This window comes from Poecilia reticulata, chromosome 2 (assembly GCF_904066995.2).
Source record: "Poecilia reticulata chromosome 2, P_reticulata-male-v2, whole genome shotgun sequence".
In the NCBI taxonomy this organism is placed as follows: Eukaryota; Metazoa; Chordata; class Actinopteri; order Cyprinodontiformes; family Poeciliidae; genus Poecilia; species Poecilia reticulata.
The window spans coordinates 10,476,063-10,496,953 of record NC_088831.1 but is presented as its reverse complement, the minus strand read 5'-3'; the positions used below and the strand labels follow the sequence as shown (position 1 = coordinate 10,496,953).

Genomic DNA, 20,891 nt, shown 5'->3' with positions numbered 1-20,891 from the left:
TATAAGGAGGCAGGAGCCAATAGCAGCGGCTGTCCTCCTCCTCCTCTTCCTCCTCCTCCTCCAGCCAGCTGCCTCCACACTGCAGTCCGCCGAGAGAGCGCCCCCATTTGGATCACACAATATAATAAAATATCTAATTAAAATATGGAATATAATAGAAAATGTCATCTTTTATATAGTCATGAAATGTTCAGTGTGGTTGCTGTAACATTAGATAGTTCACATTAAAGTGCGTCCAGATGTGAGTGCACTTTGAGAAATGCTTAGCGCCCCCCGCAGGCCTGGAGTACTCCAAGTGATTACAGTTCTCAAAAGAGCAGCATTAGAGCCATTACATAGCTTAACCCTCTGATGCGAGAGTGACTCACTATACAGTCTTCCGAGAGGGGGTCCTTTTTGACCCGGGTTACAATCAATGTGTTTTTATGCTACTTTTGTCATTTTGATTCAAAATAATGTTTTGTATAATACTTTCTACTGTGTTTTATTTCACACAAGAGTTATTTCATGTTTGAAATATTTTCATTTTTCACTTTTTAAGCATTTTTAGAACAATTTGTAGAACATTTTTAAAACAAAATTAGAACAGCAGCAATTTTACAACAACAGTGATGAAATGTCAATAATGGACAGTGGTGGAGAAAGTACTCAAAAAATTTACTTAAGTAAAAGTACAAATACACAGTCAAAAATGTACTTAAGTAAAAGTCAAAGTACCACATTAACATTTTACTTAAGTAAAAGTAAAAAAGTACTGGCTTTTAAAAATACTTAAGTATTAAAAGTAAAAGTACTCGCTGAATGCATTACCTAATCGCTAATATCATAAAGTGTGCCGATCGCATTTAATTTTAATACATCAGAAATGTGCCATTTTAATGAACACTACCACAGATTAAACATGTTCTTATTGTGTTTATTCTCTGTAACAGTTTAGTCTTAGATATGGGATTCTATGAATCATAATTTCAGGGATGGAAACATTTTGTCTCCTGTCCTAACATAGCATGAACTTCATTAGTCACATTTATTTAGAAAGAAATCTAACTGAAAGGGGATGCAAAGAAGGTGCGGGCGGAGTGGAGGACATGCAACCAAGGAGCCATGTAGCAGAGTTGTAGTCAAGACCACCGAACCCGAGACCAAGACCAGCGCCCTGCGCTAAATGACACAATAACATTAAGTTTACCTATCAAAATTGGTTTTCAGATTGATCTGAAAGATCCACATTCCCATAAAAACACCTAGATGTTAAATACTTAGAGCTGAAATATATTTAACCAGTATCAATTAAAACTCACTTCATTCTGTTTTGTTTTCATCGCTGTGCTACAATCCGCAGATGTCTCCTGCTATTCCTAGAAAAATAACGCCCTGGGCGGTTGCCCATATTGCATATGTCAGAAACCACAACTTAAACATCGCAATTAACGGTAAATAACGTTCAACTATGAACACTGTCCAACATTCAACTTTTACTTATTCAGCGATTAAGTGAATGTCTACCGCACACTGTGTACCGCAGTGTACACAAGAACAAAGAACGGCTCTCAGTGAGGCTTCAGTCCTTAGGACTTAGTAAAGATCCGTCCAGAAGAATCGGATCGTTCCTGAATGTCATATCACTATATTGCAGACTTTGGTCACAGCGTTGTCCCATATGTGCGACACCTCAGTCAACACCTCCACACAATAATTCAGCGCATGAGTGACAACTTTTTTTCATCAGATGCAACATGTGTCTCAGTACAGCTAGCTTTGCTAGCACAGATCTTACCTTTCTTTAACCTTTCCTTCCAAGTGAGCTAAAAGTTGGACGAAGTCCCACCGTCTGTGAAAGCGAAGCGCTGCTGATTTTACATGTCGCCATATCAATTTATGCAGCGCTATTATATTATAGACAAACACACAGTAAGTCACGTTATTGCTCTGATTTTACGGCGCCACCTTAAGACACTGAACTTCATATTTTAACGGAAGAAAAGAGCAACGCGACTTGGATGTAACGAGTAACGCGACACTTTTGTAGAAATGTAGTGAAGTAGAAAGTACAGATACTTACTGTAAAATGTAGTGGAGTAAAAGTAGAAAGTCCCCATTATTAAATCTACTTAAGTAAAGTACAGATACACGAAAACTGTACTTAAGTACAGTTACTTCCCACCACTGATAATGGACAATGTTAACATCCATTATGTGTGTGTGGGTGTGTGTGTGGGCGTGTGTGTGGGCATGGGGGAGGGTGCAAAAGAGCATGTTTCTTGAAACTAGCTAGCTAACCAAGCTAGCTAACATTACTGTCTCTATTCTATTATGCTATGTGTATCATGCATGTGAGTATCCATCCATCCATCCATCCATCCATCCATCCATCCATCCATCCATCCATCCATCCATCCATCCATCCATCCATCCATCCATCCATCCATCCATCCATCCATCCATCCATCCATCCATCCATCCATCCATCCATCCATCCATCCATCCATCCATCCATCCATCCATCCATCCATCCATCCATCCATCCATCCATCCATCCATCCATCCATCCATCCATCCGGGGTCAGGTTGTGGAGTCAGCAGCCTAAGTAAGGAGGCTCAGTTTGAACTCCCCAGCCACTTGTTCCAGGTCTCCTGGGGGAACCCATGGCATTCCCCATGAGCTGAGAAACATCGTCAGCATGTCTTGGGTCTTCCCCAGGGCCTCCTCCTGGTGGGACGTACCCGGAACACCTCACCAGAGAGGCATCCAGGAGGCATCCTGACCAGATGCCTGAGCCACTTCAACTGGCTCCTCTCAACGTGAAGGAGCAGCGGCTCTACTCTGAGTCTCTCCTGGATATCTGACATTCTCACCCTATCTCTAAGGGAGAGCCCAGACACCTTACAAGGAAAACTAATTTTGGCCGCTTGTATCCATGACCTCGTTCTTTCGGTCATGACCCAATGCTCATGACCATAGATGAGGGTAGGAACTTAGATCAACCGGTAAATCAAGAGCTTCGCTTTTTAGCTCAGCTCTCTCTTCACCTCGACAGACCGGTACAGATCGGTACAGCACCCGCTTCACTGCAGACGCTGCATCAATCTGCCTGTCGATCTCCTGCTCCATTTTTCCCTTATTGGTGAACAAGATCTTGAGATACTTGAACTCCTCCACTTGGGACAGGACATCCTCCCCAACCCAGAGGAGGCACTCTATACTTTTCTGGCTCATTTATTTATGCATTTATTTCTATAGCTATGAATTTTTATTTTATTTATTGAAACGATAAAAGAAAGAACCTTGAACACATTGATCAACAGGTTTTGCATGTCATTCAACACACTCTCCCTCTTGGTTTTCTCATCCAGGGTGTCAGACACACACAGAGACACACACACATAATACACATGCTCAATAAAGTATAGGTGGTAATGTTGGCTAGTTGGTTAGATAACTAGTGTTGGCTAACTTTGAAGAAGGCTAACATGTTGATTTGTGACCATAACGCTGTCACAGCACTCATGATTGACACACACAAACACATTTTAGATAAAAAAAATAAAGATAATACTTATATGTAAGAGTTCTTGCTGTGTAAAATAATATTATTCAGGGGTGACACTTAGGTCTCAGTGTGTTTGGTTCACAAAAAATGTTTTCCTGACAGTCACAGTTGGTAAGAAACAAAGATTCCTATTAAATTCCATAGGAAATGAATGTGGGTCATTTTTGACCCACTTACGGAAGAATGGGGTAGTAACATAAAACATGCTATTTCCAGTGGTGGAGAAAGTACTCAAAAATTTTACTTAAGTAAATGTACAAATACACAGACAAAAATGTACTCAAGTAAAAGTAAAACTACAACATTAACATTTGTACTTAAGTAAAAGTAAAAAAGTACTGGCTTTTAAGAATACTTAAGTATTAAAAGTAAAAGAACTTGCTGAATGGATTACCTAATCGCTAATATCATTAAGTGAACCGATCGTATTTCATTTTAATACATCAGAAATGTGCCATTTTAATGAACAATGCCACAGATAAAGCATGTTTTTATTGTGTTTACTCTCTGTAACATGGTTTAGATTTAGATATGTGATTCAATGTATCATAATTTCAGAGATGGAAACATCTAGTCTCCTGTCCTAACATAGCATGAACTTCACTTTTTTTTTGCCACTAGTGGCTTTTATTTTTAAAGAAAGGGGATGGAAAGAAGGTGGGTGTGGGAGGACATGCAACCGAGGAGCCACATAGCAGAGTTGTAGTCAAGACCACCAACCCAAGACCAAGTCAAGACCAGCACCCTGCGCTATGTGACACAAAAAAATTAACTTTTACCTATCAAAATTGCTCCTCAAATTGATCTGAAAGATCCACATTCCCATAAAAAAACTAGATATTAAATACTTAGAGCTGAAATAAATGTAATCAGTAAAGATCCGTCCAGAAGAATCGGATCGTTCCTGAATATCGTACCACTACATTGCACTTCGGTCACAGCGTTGTCCCATATTTGCGACACCTCAATCAACACCTCCACACAATAATTCAGCGCATGAGTGACAACTTTTTTTCATCGCAGATGCAACATATGTGTCTCTGTACAGCTAGCTTTGCTAGCATCACGTCCACGGATCTTACCTTTCTTTAAGCTTTCCTTCCAAGTGACGCTAAAAGTTGGACGAAGTCCCACCGTCTGTGAAAGCGAAGCGCTGCTGATTTTACATGTCGCCATATCGATTTATGCAGCGCTATTATATTACTGACGATTAGAGACACCTCCTCCCGCTCAGAGGAAACCACTGCGCATGTCTGGTGCTCCGCGTGCGAGTAAACGTGACTTACATGACAACAGACACGTAAGTCACGTTATTGATTGGATTTTAAGGCGCCACCTTAAATCCCTGAACTTCACATTTTAACAAAAAAAAAAGCACAATGCGACTTGGATGTAACGAGTAATGCGACAGTTTTGTAGAAATGTAGTGAAGTAGAAAGTACAGATACTTACTGTAAAATGTAGTGGAGTAAAAGTAGAAAGTATCCATTATTAAATCTACTTAAGTAAAGTACAGATACATGAAAACTGTACTTAAGTACAGTAACGAAGTACTTGTACTTTGTTACTTCCCTCCACTTGATATTTCTTAAAATGTATACAAGGTAAATTAAAAATTTGAATTGCATTATATCCGTAACATGTTTCTTGATGAATACCTGGAATATAAAGTGATGAAAACTTTTCATTACAAAGATATTGCAAAAAGATTACCTTACCGGGTCAAAAAGGACAGACTTATGCATCAGAGGGTTAATCAAGTAACTGTTAATTTCAATTGTTATAAAAATGTTGTATTTATCAAATACGACCGATTTAATGCACTTTCTGAAACTCCTACCTTAAGAAGTCGTCACAACATCGCTTCTCTAACATTTTAACATTTTACCAGCGTTTCACAAAGAATCAGGAGGCAGCATTCAGCAAATGCGCAGTTTTCACCAAGTGTTCGCTAACTGCTGCTAGCTAGTCTGAAGGAGCTGAGTAGGGGAGGGTTCCTCTGTAAGGCAGAACCTCAAAAGCTTAGAAACTGAAGCTCTGAGGAGGAGCTACATCTTGTAGGCGGGGCTATATCCAACCGGACCTTTTTCACAACTGAATGGTTTCCATGGAGATTTAATGATTTATCAAAAATGCATGAAAGAATCAAGGCAACACTCCAGGTATGTTTTTGATGAGGGAATAACACTGTAATATGATGTAAACATTCAATTTTACATGTATTATTTTGTTATCACAAAAAAAAGAAAAAAACTCAGGAACTGAAAAAAAATTAAAATGTAGATTTTAATACAAAGACTGTAACACACAATAAATAGTTCAGAAATTATATATAAAAGTTACTGTAAGTGGGCTACGTGCAAAATTCTACAAACTGTGGTGCAAATAACATTGTTTGACAGGAAGAGACATCAGGTCCAACTAAACAGTTTATTACTGCAGCTGTCATGTTTACTGAGTGCCCATATTGGATTTTGAAGTTGTGGTTGATTAGAAAACTCACAAACTTTCCCACCCTTTGCCATTTCATTCGATAATTCAAACAAAGTGGATGTTGGTTGGTCTTCAGAAGTCAACAAATGGCTCCAATCCAATAGTTTCTTACCTAACTTTGGTCATATCTATAGTCAGAGCAATAATCAAAACGCTTAACCCTCCTGTTGTCCTCGGGTCAAAATGACCGAGATTTGTATGTGTTTTCCCTATACACAGAAAATGAGGAGCTGAAAATGTGAGAAACAAAAATTTATGAGCAGGGGTGAAAGTAGTTTTAAATTCTTGGGGGTACTATGACAAATATATATATATATATATATATATATATATATATATATATATTGCTTCGTGTGCTTTGGAGTTTTTGTGCTGATGAATTTTTTTGCGTGATAAAAGCTGGGTAGCTCTTGAATTGTTACAAAATAAAGCTGTAATTCCTTCAACCCACTGGCTGCAATTTAGGTCTCTTATGCCATGAGACCTAAACTCTGAACATCATGGCATGGAGTGCATCCCAGTTTTCCATGTCTGGCATATAACCATTCATTTTAGCTTTTAAACTGGTTCTATTGATCCTGTGTCCAGACAGAGGGATAATCAGTAGCCTAACATCATGACCTGTTTGTTCCGAAGATCCTGTAGCTTCTACTTCTCTTCCTAACATGGCGCCTCCTCACCCTGACTCTCATACTGATAGGAGGAACCACAGAGCTCTGTTAAGTTAAAAGCACATCTTCTTAATTTGGAATATTTTTCCTCAAACAGTTTCCAGAGGAATCACCTCAAACCAGATGTTGGACTGGATTTTATTTCACTGTCATTTGTGAATGTTAGCTTCTCATTGTCAACAGTGGAGCTATAAAGGTTGAAAAAGCTCAGACTCTGAGCTCGACCGCACCAAACTATTTTTTATATTAGAGAATTAATTTAATTTCACATAATTATTGCGGAAGAAGCCATTTGTTTGTTAAATACTTCATGAAACATATATACCATGTTTGATGTTTGTTAGTCACAAAGAACAAGGTAATTAGTCCAAGTTTGTCGTTTATTGAATGTTCAGAAACTACACAGCAAAGATAAAACAACCTGAACAGGTGATCAACTCTTTTTACTCTCCGTCTCTCTCTGTCATTTAAACACACTCGTTGCCATGGCAACCTCCTGCGCTCCACAAGCCGACCAGAGATTACGTTAAAAATACAACATTCAGTCCGTTACGATAGGTTTGCAGGCTTGATATTTATTTTGCGATCATTAATAAACCTCTCTTGAACACAGAGGTGGTTGATTAGTTAATTTTAAACTCCTGCTTTGCTATTTATTTAGATAATGGAACCGAAACGCACAGAATTGCGCAACATCTTGTTGAAACAATAATTACTGAGATTGTTCATTGGGTCCTTAATTTGAACATGTTTAGTTGATTTTGTTTGTTGTTCTTTCATAAAGTTTCATAAAGAGCCAGAGGACGTGCTGGTCTCAGCCTCCTGGCTGCGTTCAGTCTGTCGTGCCGAGATCGACTCAAAACCTTCCGCGATCAACGTGTTGCACCGCTGCTCTGGCAAAGCACGAACAGTTCAGAAACAATATGAAATGAGAAAGAAGATAGTCATTAACTGATTAAGTCGTGTTTTAAATTGTTCTTGAAAAACTAATCAGTAACGGCTGATTAGTGGGTGAACTCACGGCTGCACAGTGAACCCATTGATGTTTTACAGCAGACAGCCGTTCACCTCTCTTGCAGGTGCTGCTTCCCCCGCTAAATCCCGTACCCCCTTACTTTCACCCCTGATTATAAGTGGACCCAATTGCACCAGGTGAGAGACGTAGTTAATTTAAGAATATTTAATGGAAAAACGAATAATCAAACTTACAAACATGAAAAAAAAAATCCAGGGAACAAAATAAGTGCAAAAAAAAGACAAATTGGAGACACAGGTAGATCACAAGGAAACCAGGAAATGAGAAAAGTGACTAGACGAACCGGCAACGAGGTGCTTAAATACTGGAGGTTGTGAGCTTCAGAAAAGACCTTGGGTGGATGATCCATCGATCCATTTTCTTGCATTGTCCCAGTGGGGTCAGGAGAGGTGCTGGTGCCTATCTCTAGCAGAAGGCGGGTTACACCCTGGACAGGTCGCCAGCAACACAGAGGCAGGACAAAACAACCATGCACGCACACATCCATACCTAAGGATGGGTACAGAAACCAATTAACCCAACAGTCATGCTTTTGGACTTTGGGAGGAAGCCGGAGTACCCGGAGAGAACCTATGCATGCATTGGGAGAACATGTGAACTCCATGCTGGGAATTGAAGCCAGGACCTTCTTGCTGCAAGGCAACAGTGCTATCAAGTGCACCACTGTGCAGGACCTGGGCTGATGAGCAGGTGTGAGTGGAGGGAGTGGAAGCAGACTGTGAAGGGATAAAGAAAGTGGCAAAGGAAAGGGGGGAAGATTACACAAGGGGAAACAACCAAAATACAAACACAAAGGAGTAAGGAGACTAAAGGAACCTAATTAAACAAGAACAAAGGAAAACTAGAAACAAGAAATAAACATAATTAGAATCACCAATGAAGAACAGATGTGGAAAACAAGGCAGAATTAAATGGAAACAGCTAAGAAACACCAAAAGAATCTGAGGAGGATGCCGGCGAACAGCAGCCTTGGAGGACGCTGGCAGCAGAGCTTGTACCTTGGTGGGTGTTGGCGACAGAGTGGGAACCTTGGGGATGCTGGGGATGTGTCAAGTCCTGACCGACCTCCTGAGCATTGTCGCAGGTTCTGTCGATCTCCCAGCCAATCTCCTGAGCCTGGCTTGGAGGTCAGTGGGACCTACGACACTAGCAGTTGAGCAAGTACCTGCTGGCGGCAGAACAGGAACCGGGAGGCCAATGGAACCCACGACGAGATTACACTTCTCTATTTATAAGTACCCTGCTTGAACCCAGTACCTCAGGTTGTTCTGCACATTTTCAGAAGTGTATTGGTGAAGCCTCTGACCACACGTCTGAATACTCCTCCTCCTGCTGACTGGCCTGAAACAGACTGGCTGTCTTCGTCAGTTTCCTCTTCAGATAGTTGCTCCTCCAAGACCCCCAGTCTTTCGTTCAGCTGTTCCACTTCACGCTGCAACATTTTGTTTTCTTGAACGTAGGCGGTGCTTGTCAACTGCAGGACAATGCGATTTAGCTTCAGGTCTTTGTTTTGCTTTTCCAAGATGGTGTTTATCTGGCTGCGGATGTCGTTTTCCTCCTGCAGGGATGTGTAACCCTCCTCCAGTTCAGTTTTGGTCTGCTCCAAGACAGTGTTGTTCTGCTCCAAGACGGTGTTGTTCTGCTCCAGGACGGTGTTGTTCTGCTCCAGGACGGTGCTTTTCTGCACAAGGGTGGTGCTTTTCTGCTCCAAGGCTGTGTTTATCTGTTCCAAGGCAGTGTTTATTTGCTCCAACACAGTGATTTTCTGCTCTAGAGTGGTGCTTTTCAGCTTCAAGGCAGTGTTCTCCTGCTCCAGGCCGGTGTTCTCCTGCTCCAAGGCAGTGTTCTCCTGCTCCAGGGCGGCGTTGATCAGGTTCAAGGTAGAGTTATCCTGCTCCAGAGCGGTGCTTTCCAGCTTCAGCTTCAGGCCGGCGTTCTCCTGTTCCAGTGTGGTCTTTTCCTTCTCTAGGAATTCAATTTTTTGCTCCAGGGTGGTTTTATCCAGCTCCAGAGCAGTGCTTTTCTTCTTCAGGGTTGTGTTCTGATACTGCAGGGAGCCGTTTTTCTCCTCCCAGATGATTTTTTTCTCCTCCAGGATTTTCCATTTGTGATCAAGGCTGGTGTTCTTCATTTCCAGGTTAGCATTTATCCACTCATATGAAGCATTCTCCTGCTTCAAGATGGTACAGTACTGCTCCACGGTGGTATTTCTATGTGCCAGAGCGGTGTTTTCCAGTTTAAGGGCGGTGTTCTCCTTCTCCAGGGTGTTGGTTTTTTTCTCCAAAATAGTGTTTTTCTTCTCCAAATCGCTGTTTTTCGTCTCCAGGGCAATGTTCTCCTGCTCCAGGGCGGTGCTTTTCTGCTCCAGGGTGGTCTTTTCCTTCTCTAGGAATGTCTTTTTCTGCTCCAGGGAGGTGTTTTTCTGATCCAGGACAGTGCATTTCTCCCCCAGGGCAGTGATCTCCTGCTCCTGGACACTGCTCATCAACGTGAAGGAGATTGTTTCCTTCTCCAGGACGGTGCTTTTCTGCTGTAGAGTGGTTTTTTCCTTCTCTAGCACTGTGTTTTTCTTCTCCAACACAATGTTTTTCTTCTCAAGGGTGCTGTTATTTTCCTTTAAAATTTGGTTTTCTTTGATCAGATTTTCTAAATCCTCATCTTTTTGCCTAATCAGCGTGTCTTTTTCAAGTACAGCTTTTTCCAAAGTCTGAACTTGAATCTTCAGCTCCTGGTTTGCGTTGAGCAGTGTCTGTGTCTCTGTAGACATCATTTTTACTTCATTCAAGATGTCTTGAAGCTTCCGGGTTTCTACAGCTAAAGTCTGCTGTGTAATCTCATTAAAAGAAGACGCCGGGCTACTCTGACTCATTGTTAGTCTTTCTCTAGATAAATTCAAAAACTGCTCAATATGTGTCTCTTACCTTGTAGAACTTTCGCACTAACTCTCTTGTTAGGTGACAATCCTTTTACTTGCTTTCCCACTTCTATGATCCTTTGTGATGTCATCAATTCTCTTTGTGACATCAATTTGCATGATGTCAAAAATTGATGTCACTACCTCAGCAGAACAACTAGAAAACTACTGAAGTTTGTATTAAAACAAACTTTACAGCAGTTATTCAGTTATTCCAAGCAGACCAACGGTCAGGAAAAACACAGGGAGGAGGACAATGTATGTAATTAAGTGAAGGTTGGTGTACCAACTGTGGACTGGTTAAAAGCTGTCAACCATACTATCTGCCTCCGGAGTTTTCTGCAGTGTTTGTCACCATTGTTTACACTCTGCCGGGTGCTAACGGCAACGAAGCATCAAAGAGGCTGTATGACACCATTAGCTCACTGCAGATGAAGCACTTGGAGGCATTTTACGTGGTTGCAGGGGACTTTAACCATGTGAAACTGATGGACACTCTACTCAGTTTTACCGGCATGTCATCCTTCTTACACTCTGTATTGTGTTTACACCAACATTCACGGTGCGTACAGAGCTCTTCCTCGCGCCCATCTTGGCCTCTCCGACCACTTGTCCATCCTGCTGGCGCCAGCATATCGTCCGCTGATGACACGGATTAGGTCAAGGAAGAAGAGAGTCACTGTGTGGCCCAGGGATGCAGACTGTGCGCTCCAGGACTGTTTTCAGTCCACAGATTGGCAGGTCTTCAGAGAGGTGGCTCCTTATGAGCAGGGGTGAAAGTAGTTTTAAATTCTTGGGGGTACTATGACAATAAATAAATAAATAAGTGTGTGTGCTTCTTTTCTTTATGTGCTTTGGAGTTTCTGTCCTGATGAATTTTGAGATGCCATGAGACCTAAATTCTGAACATCATGGCAAGGAGTGATCCTAGTTTTCCATGTCTGGCATGTAACCATTTATTTTAGCTAAACTAAAATAACTAAAATCTCCAGCATGGGGAAGTGGAATGAGCTCGACTTTTCTCTACACTTTTAAATCGGTTCTATTGATCCTCTGACCGACAGAGGGATAATCAGTAGCCCAGCGTCATGACCTGTTTGTTCTGAAGATCCTGCAGCTTCCACTTCTCTTCCTAACATGGTGCCTCCTCATCCTGACTCTCATGCTGATAGGAGGAACCACAGAGCTCTGTTAGGTTAAAGCTCATCTTCTGAAGTTGGGATGTTTTTCCTCCAACAGGTTCCAGAGGAATCACCTCAAACCAGATGTTGGACTGGATTTTATTTCACTGTCATTTGAGTGGAGTGGAGATATAAAGATTGAAAAAGGTTATCATTAAGTCTCATCAACATCAATATTTCCACAATATTAAAAAAATTGTTTGATAAAGGAAAAGCCTCTCAGACTCTGCGCCCGACAGCACCAAACTATTTTTTTTATATTAGACAATTTTATTTCACATAATTATCGCGGTAGAAGCCATTTGTTTGTTAAATACTTAATGAAACATATTTACCGTGTTTGATGTTTGTTGTGAATGACTATACTCGCAGACTAACAAGATAATTAGTCCAAGTTTGTCGTTTATTGAACGTTCAGAAACTACAGCGGCTGTGATGCACTAAGGCAAAGGTAAACAAAGGTAAAACAACCCGAACAGATGATCAACTCTAAACCACTTGCACATTTTTACTCTTTGTCTCTGTGTGATTGCCATGGCAACCTTCTGCACTCCACGAGCCGACCAGAGATTACGTTAAAAACATAACATTCAGTCCGTTACAATATCATGTTTTCAGGCTTCATATTTATTTTGCAATCATTAATAAGCCTCCCCTGAAAACAGCTGTAGTTGAGTCACCTAGTTAATTTTAAACTCCTGCTCTGCTCGTTATTTTGGTAATGGAACCGAAAAGCACAGAATTGCGCAACACCTTGTTAAAACAATAATCAATGAGATTATTATTGTTGTGTCATTAATTTGAACACGTTTTGTAGATTTTTTTGTTGTTTTTCTTTAATAAAATTACGAACGTTTTGATAAGGAGCCAGAGAAGGACGTGCGGGTCTCAGCGTCCTGGCAATGTTCAGTTTCTCACCTACCGCCGAGATCGACTAAAAACCTCCCACGATCGATGTATTGCACCCCTGCTCTAGCAAAGCACGAACAGTTCAGAAACATTATGAAATGGGAAAAAAGTTATTTATTAACTGATTAAGTCTGTTTTAGATTGTTCTTGAAAAACTAATCAGTCACGGCTGATTTGTGGGTGCACTAGTGGCTGCACAGTGAACCCATTGATTTTTTACAGCTGACTGCAGCTCCTCTCTCATGCAGGTACTACGTACCCCCGCTAAATCTTTTAGGGGTACACAGTACCCTACCGTACCCCCCTACTTTCACCCATGCTTATGAGGTTCAAAAGGTAAAAACAACAAAATGTCAACAAAAGACCCCCAAAAGGTTTATTTTATTTTGCTTAGGATCTGATTTCTTGTTGTTCTAATCAACTGTGTTTGGAACCAAATGCATCTTTTTCAATATTGGCAGACTGTTACCATGGTCACCAAAATTTGAGCTTCAGGAAAACGTCCCTGGAGAGTCCTAGCGGACCCAAGTGGGCAGATATAGATTGAGAAATTTACGTCACACAGACTACAATGGCATTTCGAGTGGACTGGTTGGTATAATTCAATGTTAGAGTGGGAGAGACAAAACAGGAAGAAAATTTTGGACTTCAAGTGAAATTACCCATACCCATTACATAATACCCATAGTGAAACATGGTAGCAGTAGCATGGTGATCTGGGAATGAAACAGTTTTTTCTTTTTTTCTGTCAAGGAAATTGGATCCCAATTTGAACCCAAACCTTTAGGAAACCGAAGCTAAAGAGTTGTCCAGTATGTTTTGGTCAGAACTAAATCAGAAAAAAATGTCTGCAGAGTCTTGTGAAAGACAAGAGACTGCCTCCCAATCTGTGGATTTGGAAAACCTTTCTGAGGCTTAGCGAACAAAGATGACCAAATCAAGAGCCTTAAGGAAGACTTTCCCCCTAATTGAGATATTTGTTTTTGGTTGAATTGTATAGAAAATATGCCACATTTGAAAAACCAAGTCCTGTGACAGACTGGCGACCTGTCCAGGGTGACCCCGCCTCTCGCCCGGAACGTTAGCTGGAGATAGAAACCAGCACCCTCCCGACCCCACTAAAGGACAAGGGTGTAAAGAAAATGGATGGATGGATGGATGGATGAATAAAAAAACAAGTCCAAATGAAATTTTTGAAAGCCTAGCAGTAATGTTTATTCATTTTATGCAATTTACTATTAAGAAAACTGTTCAGATGCTCTCTGATACAAACACACAACAAACCCAGTGAACCTACTGCAGGTGTTACTAATCTCCATTGGATGTCACATTTCTAAGGATTTCCCTCATTATCCATGAGTAATGCATGTACTCATCGTAGCATAGCCAGAGAACAATTAGGGGGAAAAAACCCCCAAAAAAGACTGTGTTAAACCTATTCCAAATGAGACTCCACGCGCATTTCATTGTCTTTTCCCCAAGTGTGAACAGGAACCCTGCTGATCTCCCTGCCTTCAGGCTATTGTTTCCTAAACACAAAATCATCGCTAATTTCCACAGAAATGGGAAAAACAGCGGCGTTCTGCATCGGCACTCCCCTCTGCGACAGTGATTTGACTCGCCGTGTTGCTGGCAGCAGTCTATGCAGTGAGACAGCTCCACCCTGCAGGCTGTGAAGTGGGAGTCCCGTCTGTTGTGTGGGAGCTTTGCCTCCAGGCCACAACACTGCCAGGAGAGAAGGGACGAGGGAAGCGGAGAGGAGGGGGACTTTACACACCGTCACTGCGCTTCTTGGCTGCCGGCTCCGTACCATATGCATTTGACCTCATTCAAATTCTGCAGAGATTTTTACCTGCTTGGCTTTAAAATCTACAATTTAAAAGCTTGTTTTATGCATTCAATGTGACACTTGACATTAGAAACAGATGTAGGACATGGAGTTGAACAAACTAGGTTCCTTTGTTAGTGGCTGACAAAAGCGCTTGTCCAAATACTGTACAACCAAAATAGAAATGAGGGTGCCACCTGTTTCTGGTCACGTGCGGCTGCCAATGTCCAGCAGATTTTGCAGATTTTCATAAGGACAACAGAGACTTTTATGTCTTCAGGCCTTTTTTGCATAAACTGGCTAATGTAAACGTTACTATGTTACTTACAGAAGATTCACTGAACATTTTGTCATATCAAAGCTGCAAAATTCAACATATTTACTAGGATTTTATTAAATAGCTCAAGTTTTTCACAAAGAAAATCTGAAAAATGTGGTGTGCATTTATTTTTAGCCCCAAATATTCTGATACCGCCAAATAAAACTCAACCAAAGCAACTTGTGTTTTTAGCTAAATGTAATGCTTTGTCTGGTGTAAAACTAGTTCAGATCAATCATTGTGTTAAAAATTTTTTTTCATACTATTCTAATAAAATAACTGGCAGTTTGTAACGCACACACTTTCCTGACACGTTTCCATTAGCTCTGAATGTATGCGATAAGATCATTAAGTGTACTTTCACTCTTCAAACTCCACATCAGAAACAATATTAACGCAGAGCATTTTTTAATTAAAGCAACAATAAAATCTAAAACAAACGAAAGGTTGTAGATTATGAAATCAAGCGGTTTCTGTTGTTAATGTTTTACTGCACAAGCCTGTCCACACAGTGATTTGTTGAAGCTTATCTCTTGTAGCCCTACTTTGTAAAAACAATAGCTGCAGCCATTAAATGAGCACAATATTGTTTTACCTGCTATAAATCATCTGAGGTATCATTCAGTGGATATCTGAGAGAAGCGATACTGTAGTTTCCATTTAATAAGCCCAGGCTGCCATCTACTATTACCTGATACCAGGAGTGCTCCAGATTTGGCTCACGCACCAGTGAGTATCAGTCTTATGGATTTGGCGCTTTCATTGGGAGGGATAACAAGGAAGACAATTTGGGGTGAGTTTGGTTTTCGCCAGCAGGTCAGGAGTGCTGGAGGTGTGCGTTGGGTGTAGGTCACTGGGACTGGGCCGTCTCTACCCCAGACAGGGCGCTGCCCCACAGTTATCTCATGTCTCCGTGCATCCAATCAGCGGAGCGCTGACATTTACCGCTGGGGCACACAGCACAAGTTCTCCCGTTTTGGTTTACTTCGGGTTTCTCCTGTGTTTTAGTCACCACGACTGGGAAATTAAGGGCACACTTTGAAGAGTTCAGGGAGAAAAGGCAATAGATGTCAATGTGATTTCGGAACTATGATGCTAGTCCTTGTAAAAATGGAAGTCAGAAGGTAAATATGAGGGAAAATGCTGACAGCATCCCCAAAAATCCAATTCAGATTGGCTCACAGCTCTGATTTTTGTGGTAAGCTTATAAAAATTTCTATAATATCTGTGTAAAATAAAATTTCCCTTAATTTTCATTGCCCTCTCTCAGTAATCTTAGCTCTCAGCATTGAGCTGTGCTCTCCAGTTGACAGCAGCATGGGGTCTCGGTCTGAAAGTGTTCCAACTTTAGGACAAGATGTTATTTCACACCAGCTGAGCTGCGACTGACCCTTACTGACAAGCGAATGCGAGTGTTGATGAGCTTGTGTGAAAAATCATCTGCATTTTCACAATGAGGTTCATTTTGCCATGCAAACTACCAAATCATAAATTGAAATTTATTCCTTGCAATCACAAGAGAAAGAATCCAAATCCTTGGACCGACTGTAGTCTTGCTCCTCGTTTAGTTCCCGCGTACATCCAACTGGTTTTTGCCGGTATAGAGAAGATACCTTACTGATGTTGGTAATACTAATTACTAATCTACGCAAAAGTTTGTTGACAATCCACTAAAGTTGAAAAAACACAATTTCACAATTACTGTGTTTCCATTAAATGAGAAATAATTAAAATCACACATGAATAAGTTCATTCAAGCAATAAGTCTTTAAAAACAAAATGCTGTGCCATCATCCTCCAACCACTTCCTGTTGTCTTCTTATTCTTTTCTACGAGTACTAATATCCAGGTGTTGATCATGTGACATTTTAATCGAAAAAGTTTTTTCAAAAATTTGTGCATTTTCATAAAGCTAATTCACTCATGCTTCAGTTCTTCTGTTATACTTCCAATGTTGAATCTTTCACAGGAGTTCACATTTGGGTCAAAAGGCTGAGTCATCTGCTATCACCAAACGTTACATCATATAAAAACAAAGTATGAAGCACTGGAGTCAAAATGTTTCATCATACAGGTAGAATGGCTAACTGGACTTTCCAGTTCTCCAGATAAAGTTCGAAGACATATAAAAACAAAACAACAGTCATTGCTTCTTTCTGGGATTTCTGTGGTCACAGACTGGAACGTCCTAATCCTAACAAGCTTTGACTACCTATCCTCCCCCATTTTTGGCTTACTAACACATGACATCTTCTTTTAATAAGCAATTAGCTTAATATCCTCTGCTGAGTGTGGTGAAGGGCAGCCAGGGCAAGTCTCACACACACATCCACACAGAGAGTACAGGAAATCTGTCGAGTGTCTCCCTTCAGTCATTATGTCTGATCAGGCATGGATACACACACTGATGTAATGAGGCAGTGAATGTGCTCAGTTCATGTGTGTTTGTTACAGTGTGGAGGATGAATCATTCCAGGAATGACCTGTTCCTTCAGGGAAGTTTGGGTCCTGTGTGTGTTTTTGTGTTCAAGTTCGTGGATTAATGGTGCATAAAATGATGTGTTCATTAGCATAAAGTACTTGACGGGAAAATAATTGTGTCTGTCAAATGCATGACACAACGAATGAATATTTGAGTTTATCAGATCATTCAACTGAAATAAATAATTTTGTTGACTACAACCATTCTTATTTAAATACACACGCACGCAGACACACACAATTTCCAGCCAATATCTTAGCTAGCTTGTAGCCCTCTGGAGGAAAATTAGCTTTCTTTTAACTCCACATTAGAGCACTGATGTGCTTTTTGTTCCATACTGACCTCATCTAGGGAATTTGCTGCTACTTCATAGACCAATTACTACACACTATGTTAGATATAAAAGCTTCTTCTATCCAGTTGCTTTGTGTTTTCAAGCAGAAACAATCTGGCCTAGTACACACCACTTTCTACACTATCGATTGGATGGTTCCAAGGAGATGATCAAGCTTTAAATCTAATGATGTAACAAACCTCAAGCAACATATTGTGGAATAGATAAGGGCTTATGCCTCTATAGTCACAACTTCATAACGGCAATAAGAGTTAGCGAGCTTCATGGCTTGAGGGTTTGAAGCGATAACCGATGGTCTGTGCAACCAGCTGGCCGGTGAGATTTAGGTACAAGGACACTGCAGTTATAAGGGTCAAACTCATAACTTCAGTAATGATACAAATGTATTTAACCTTTTAGAAAAGGAGATAAACACAAACTTTATGCAGAACGCTCTATAGATTCTACCCAACATTTTCTCTGGTGCCACAAATCTGCCTTGATTTCTGCGTGGTCAGTAATTTATCAAGTCAGAGATGCTCGTCTTTGTTGCTTCATGTTAGAACTATTTTGTGAAAAGGGATGAGGTTTCCCTCCATCTAAACAGTAGCAATGCAAAACGATATCCAATAATATCTAGAGAAAGATAGAGAGAATACAAAACATCTAGTCCTATTGTTTGCCCTTGACTGGTCTTGCCTTTGGGTTCTCCATCGTCACCTCTGGTTCAAGCTGACCATCTTTCTTGTACAGTCAAGGGAGCTCTCTATAAATATCTTCTTGGTCCCACGGGTTCTCTTTCCTGGACATTTTGTCTTACAAAGGATCGCCCTTGTTGCAACAGTTGCTTCAAGGTTAACCCTAACCTGGGCTGGGCTACTCACTGGGCATACCTTGATACATCTCTACATATCAAACCCATCAAGGCACAAAGGTCCTCATTGGGTTTGCTTTTAGGGAATGTCTGGAGGTTTGGTGAAGTTTTAATACAGCTTTCTGTTCCACAGGGGGAAGAACTGCCTCCAGGTTTTTACCCTCAACCAAAATGTTGCCATCACAGTAAGGCCTTATATCCAGAGAAACATAAACTTTGGCAAGATAGCTTCACTAAAATATTCTTCAGCCGCCTGTTCTACAAACTACACTGTCCCCTTTTAGACTTTCCTTCCTTTGTGCCGACAGATATAGGTAGCTAATCATTTTACCCCCAGATTTCTGTCAAAATGAACCTCTTAACTGCAGATTGCTGCCACCTTGTCTGCAAACCGAACCGGTGGTTTCTTCCTTCCTTGTGATCCTCGGAAATGTACGACTGCTGCGCGAGGATGTGGCTTTTTTTTAATTGTGCAAGACCCACCGCAGCTTTTCCCATGACTTGGATCGTGTGACAGAGCCATCCAGAGATGAGCCTGCATAAGTTAGGGTGTGTGAGGCGGAGAGTGACAGCTAGCAAACAGCCACTGACACTGTCAAGCTACTTATCCCTGTAATGAGAAATGAGAGACTCTGTATGTGGGGCAGAGACGGATATTTGCCTCCAGATCTCAAATAGTAGATAAAAAGATGCCGCATCCATATCAGTCTCATTAAAAGGCATTAAATGTTAATTACCATTGAGAGATCGCAACGTTGACATGTCTGTGAGGTTCGGATGGGATTTTACACGGCTATAAGATGACATGATGTGCCCTGAGGCGTCTCTATTGAACGTTCTCAGCTGTTAATCACGCGAAGCTGTTAATTTTATTGCTAAATGCATAACCGTGGTTGTGTGTGTCCAATTTCCTTGAGGGAGTTTCGCTTCAAATTACATTACGTACAAAGACAATTACTTCTTGTCCAAGAAAGAATATTAATATCGATTATGCAAAGAAGTTCAGTTTGAATCTGCGTGAAAGAAGCAAAAATTATACATGGGTAAAATCAGCTCTCGGTGAACTAAACACAGGCTGTGTAATCAGGTTAGAGAGTATCAATTCAATAAAGAAGTGACACATTTAGAGAAGAAAACATCTGAAAAGAAGCTAGTGTGGCGCTCCAAAAATGACTTCCAGCTATATATAGACAACAACCAGGCCATCTCTCTGGCCCATATGTAGCGGACCTATATGTAAGTGGCAGATGACAGCCGGAAACACAATAACATGTTAATATTCAAGGCTCCGCTCTAGACAGACTTTATCTACTTAACCCCAGGTTTCTACAATGCCTTCCACGTTTATTGAGACCTGTACAGAAGTGTTAAAAATCTTTGAAGGGCATATTTCATAATGTTTCATATTGGGTTCATGAATTTTAATTTCTAACCCTGAAGCTGAGAAATATGCAAAAGTGAACAATGGCAAAAAAGTGAGCTTAAGGCAACAGAGAATGAAGCCAAAAGATGCCAAATTTTGAAGTTGTTACAAGTTTGAAGAGCAAAACATAAAAGAGAAAAGCAGTGACAGTAAAGTCCTCAACTCACCTTGGAGTTCACAAAATGAAGATTTATATATTAGTCTATCCAGTGAGAAACAGGAAGTCATGAGAAATGTTGTCTGAGACGCATAATCTGGAAACCTACTCATGGATTTAAAAGATCTCTGTGTTAAACAAAAACTGTAATTTACAAACACTCAATACCTCCTATTTCTGCTCTAGTTTTATGCAGTATTGCTACTCTGATGCATTAGGGCATCAACTATACAATTTGTCTTAACAATATCGCCAAAATAATTTACATTTCTCCATGTAGTCACAGTTTTACTTGTTAGGATTTAACCAACTAATCTCAGTTTATACCACATGGAAATGAAACCCACTTAAGAAATTCCTAATCTTTCTTTATAAGCTTACCTCTACAGTATTTTCCACAAACATAAAGCTTCTTTAACATTGAATTAGGACTATATTATGTTACTGCATGATTAGAAATTCCTTTTACTGGTGTAAAACTTTCATGGAAGAGTGAACTCTCTATCTCTTCAGAAATATTGGTATAAATAGGGCTTCCATTGTTATGAAGCTGCTACACCACTGATGCAGCTTAGTGATTACATGTTTGGCGGACTGATCGTCACATGATCCATTTTTCTTCTGTAGGTGTGTAATTATGTACAAATTAAAGGTGGGAATCTTTCAAGCAAGAAATAGACAGCTCAATATCCACAGAGTTCAAAGGGGTTTTGGATGAT

General features: G+C 40.6%; 1 protein-coding gene and 1 long non-coding RNA gene across 3 annotated transcripts; both read right to left on the bottom strand.

Annotated features, from left to right (window-relative positions):
* Nucleotides 1-7,880: 7,880 nt before the first annotated feature.
* Nucleotides 7,881-8,840, bottom strand: LOC145547582 (uncharacterized). Of its 2 annotated transcripts, XR_014083871.1 has the most exons (3): nt 8,750-8,840; nt 8,322-8,467; nt 7,881-8,240 (listed from the first exon to the last, which is right to left on the bottom strand). It is a non-coding gene; the product is annotated as an uncharacterized LOC145547582 (long non-coding RNA). The 2 variants fall into 2 exon arrangements; XR_014083868.1 differs by having other exon boundaries at nt 7,881-8,467.
* A 324-nt stretch (nt 8,841-9,164) lies between these two features.
* On the bottom strand, nt 9,165-10,571 carry LOC145554384 (uncharacterized). Its single transcript, XM_081614000.1, has 3 exons — nt 9,592-10,571; nt 9,227-9,474; nt 9,165-9,183 (listed from the first exon to the last, which is right to left on the bottom strand). Exons 1-3 carry the CDS (start codon nt 10,519-10,521, stop codon nt 9,165-9,167), a joined length of 1,197 nt encoding a protein of 398 aa, XP_081470126.1. The 5' UTR covers nt 10,522-10,571.
* Nucleotides 10,572-20,891: the final 10,320 nt, after the last annotated feature.

What these genes read in the sequence shown, in the direction of transcription:
- LOC145554384 (XM_081614000.1), bottom strand. Translation starts at nt 10,521, where the DNA reads ATGATGTCTACAGAGACACAGACACTGCTCAACGCAAACCAGGAGCTG. An exon ending in CCCTGGAGCAGGAGAACACT is followed by an intron (nt 9,475 to 9,591) that starts GCCTTGGAGCAG and finishes GCCTTGGAACAG; the next exon opens with ATAAACACAGCCTTGGAGCA.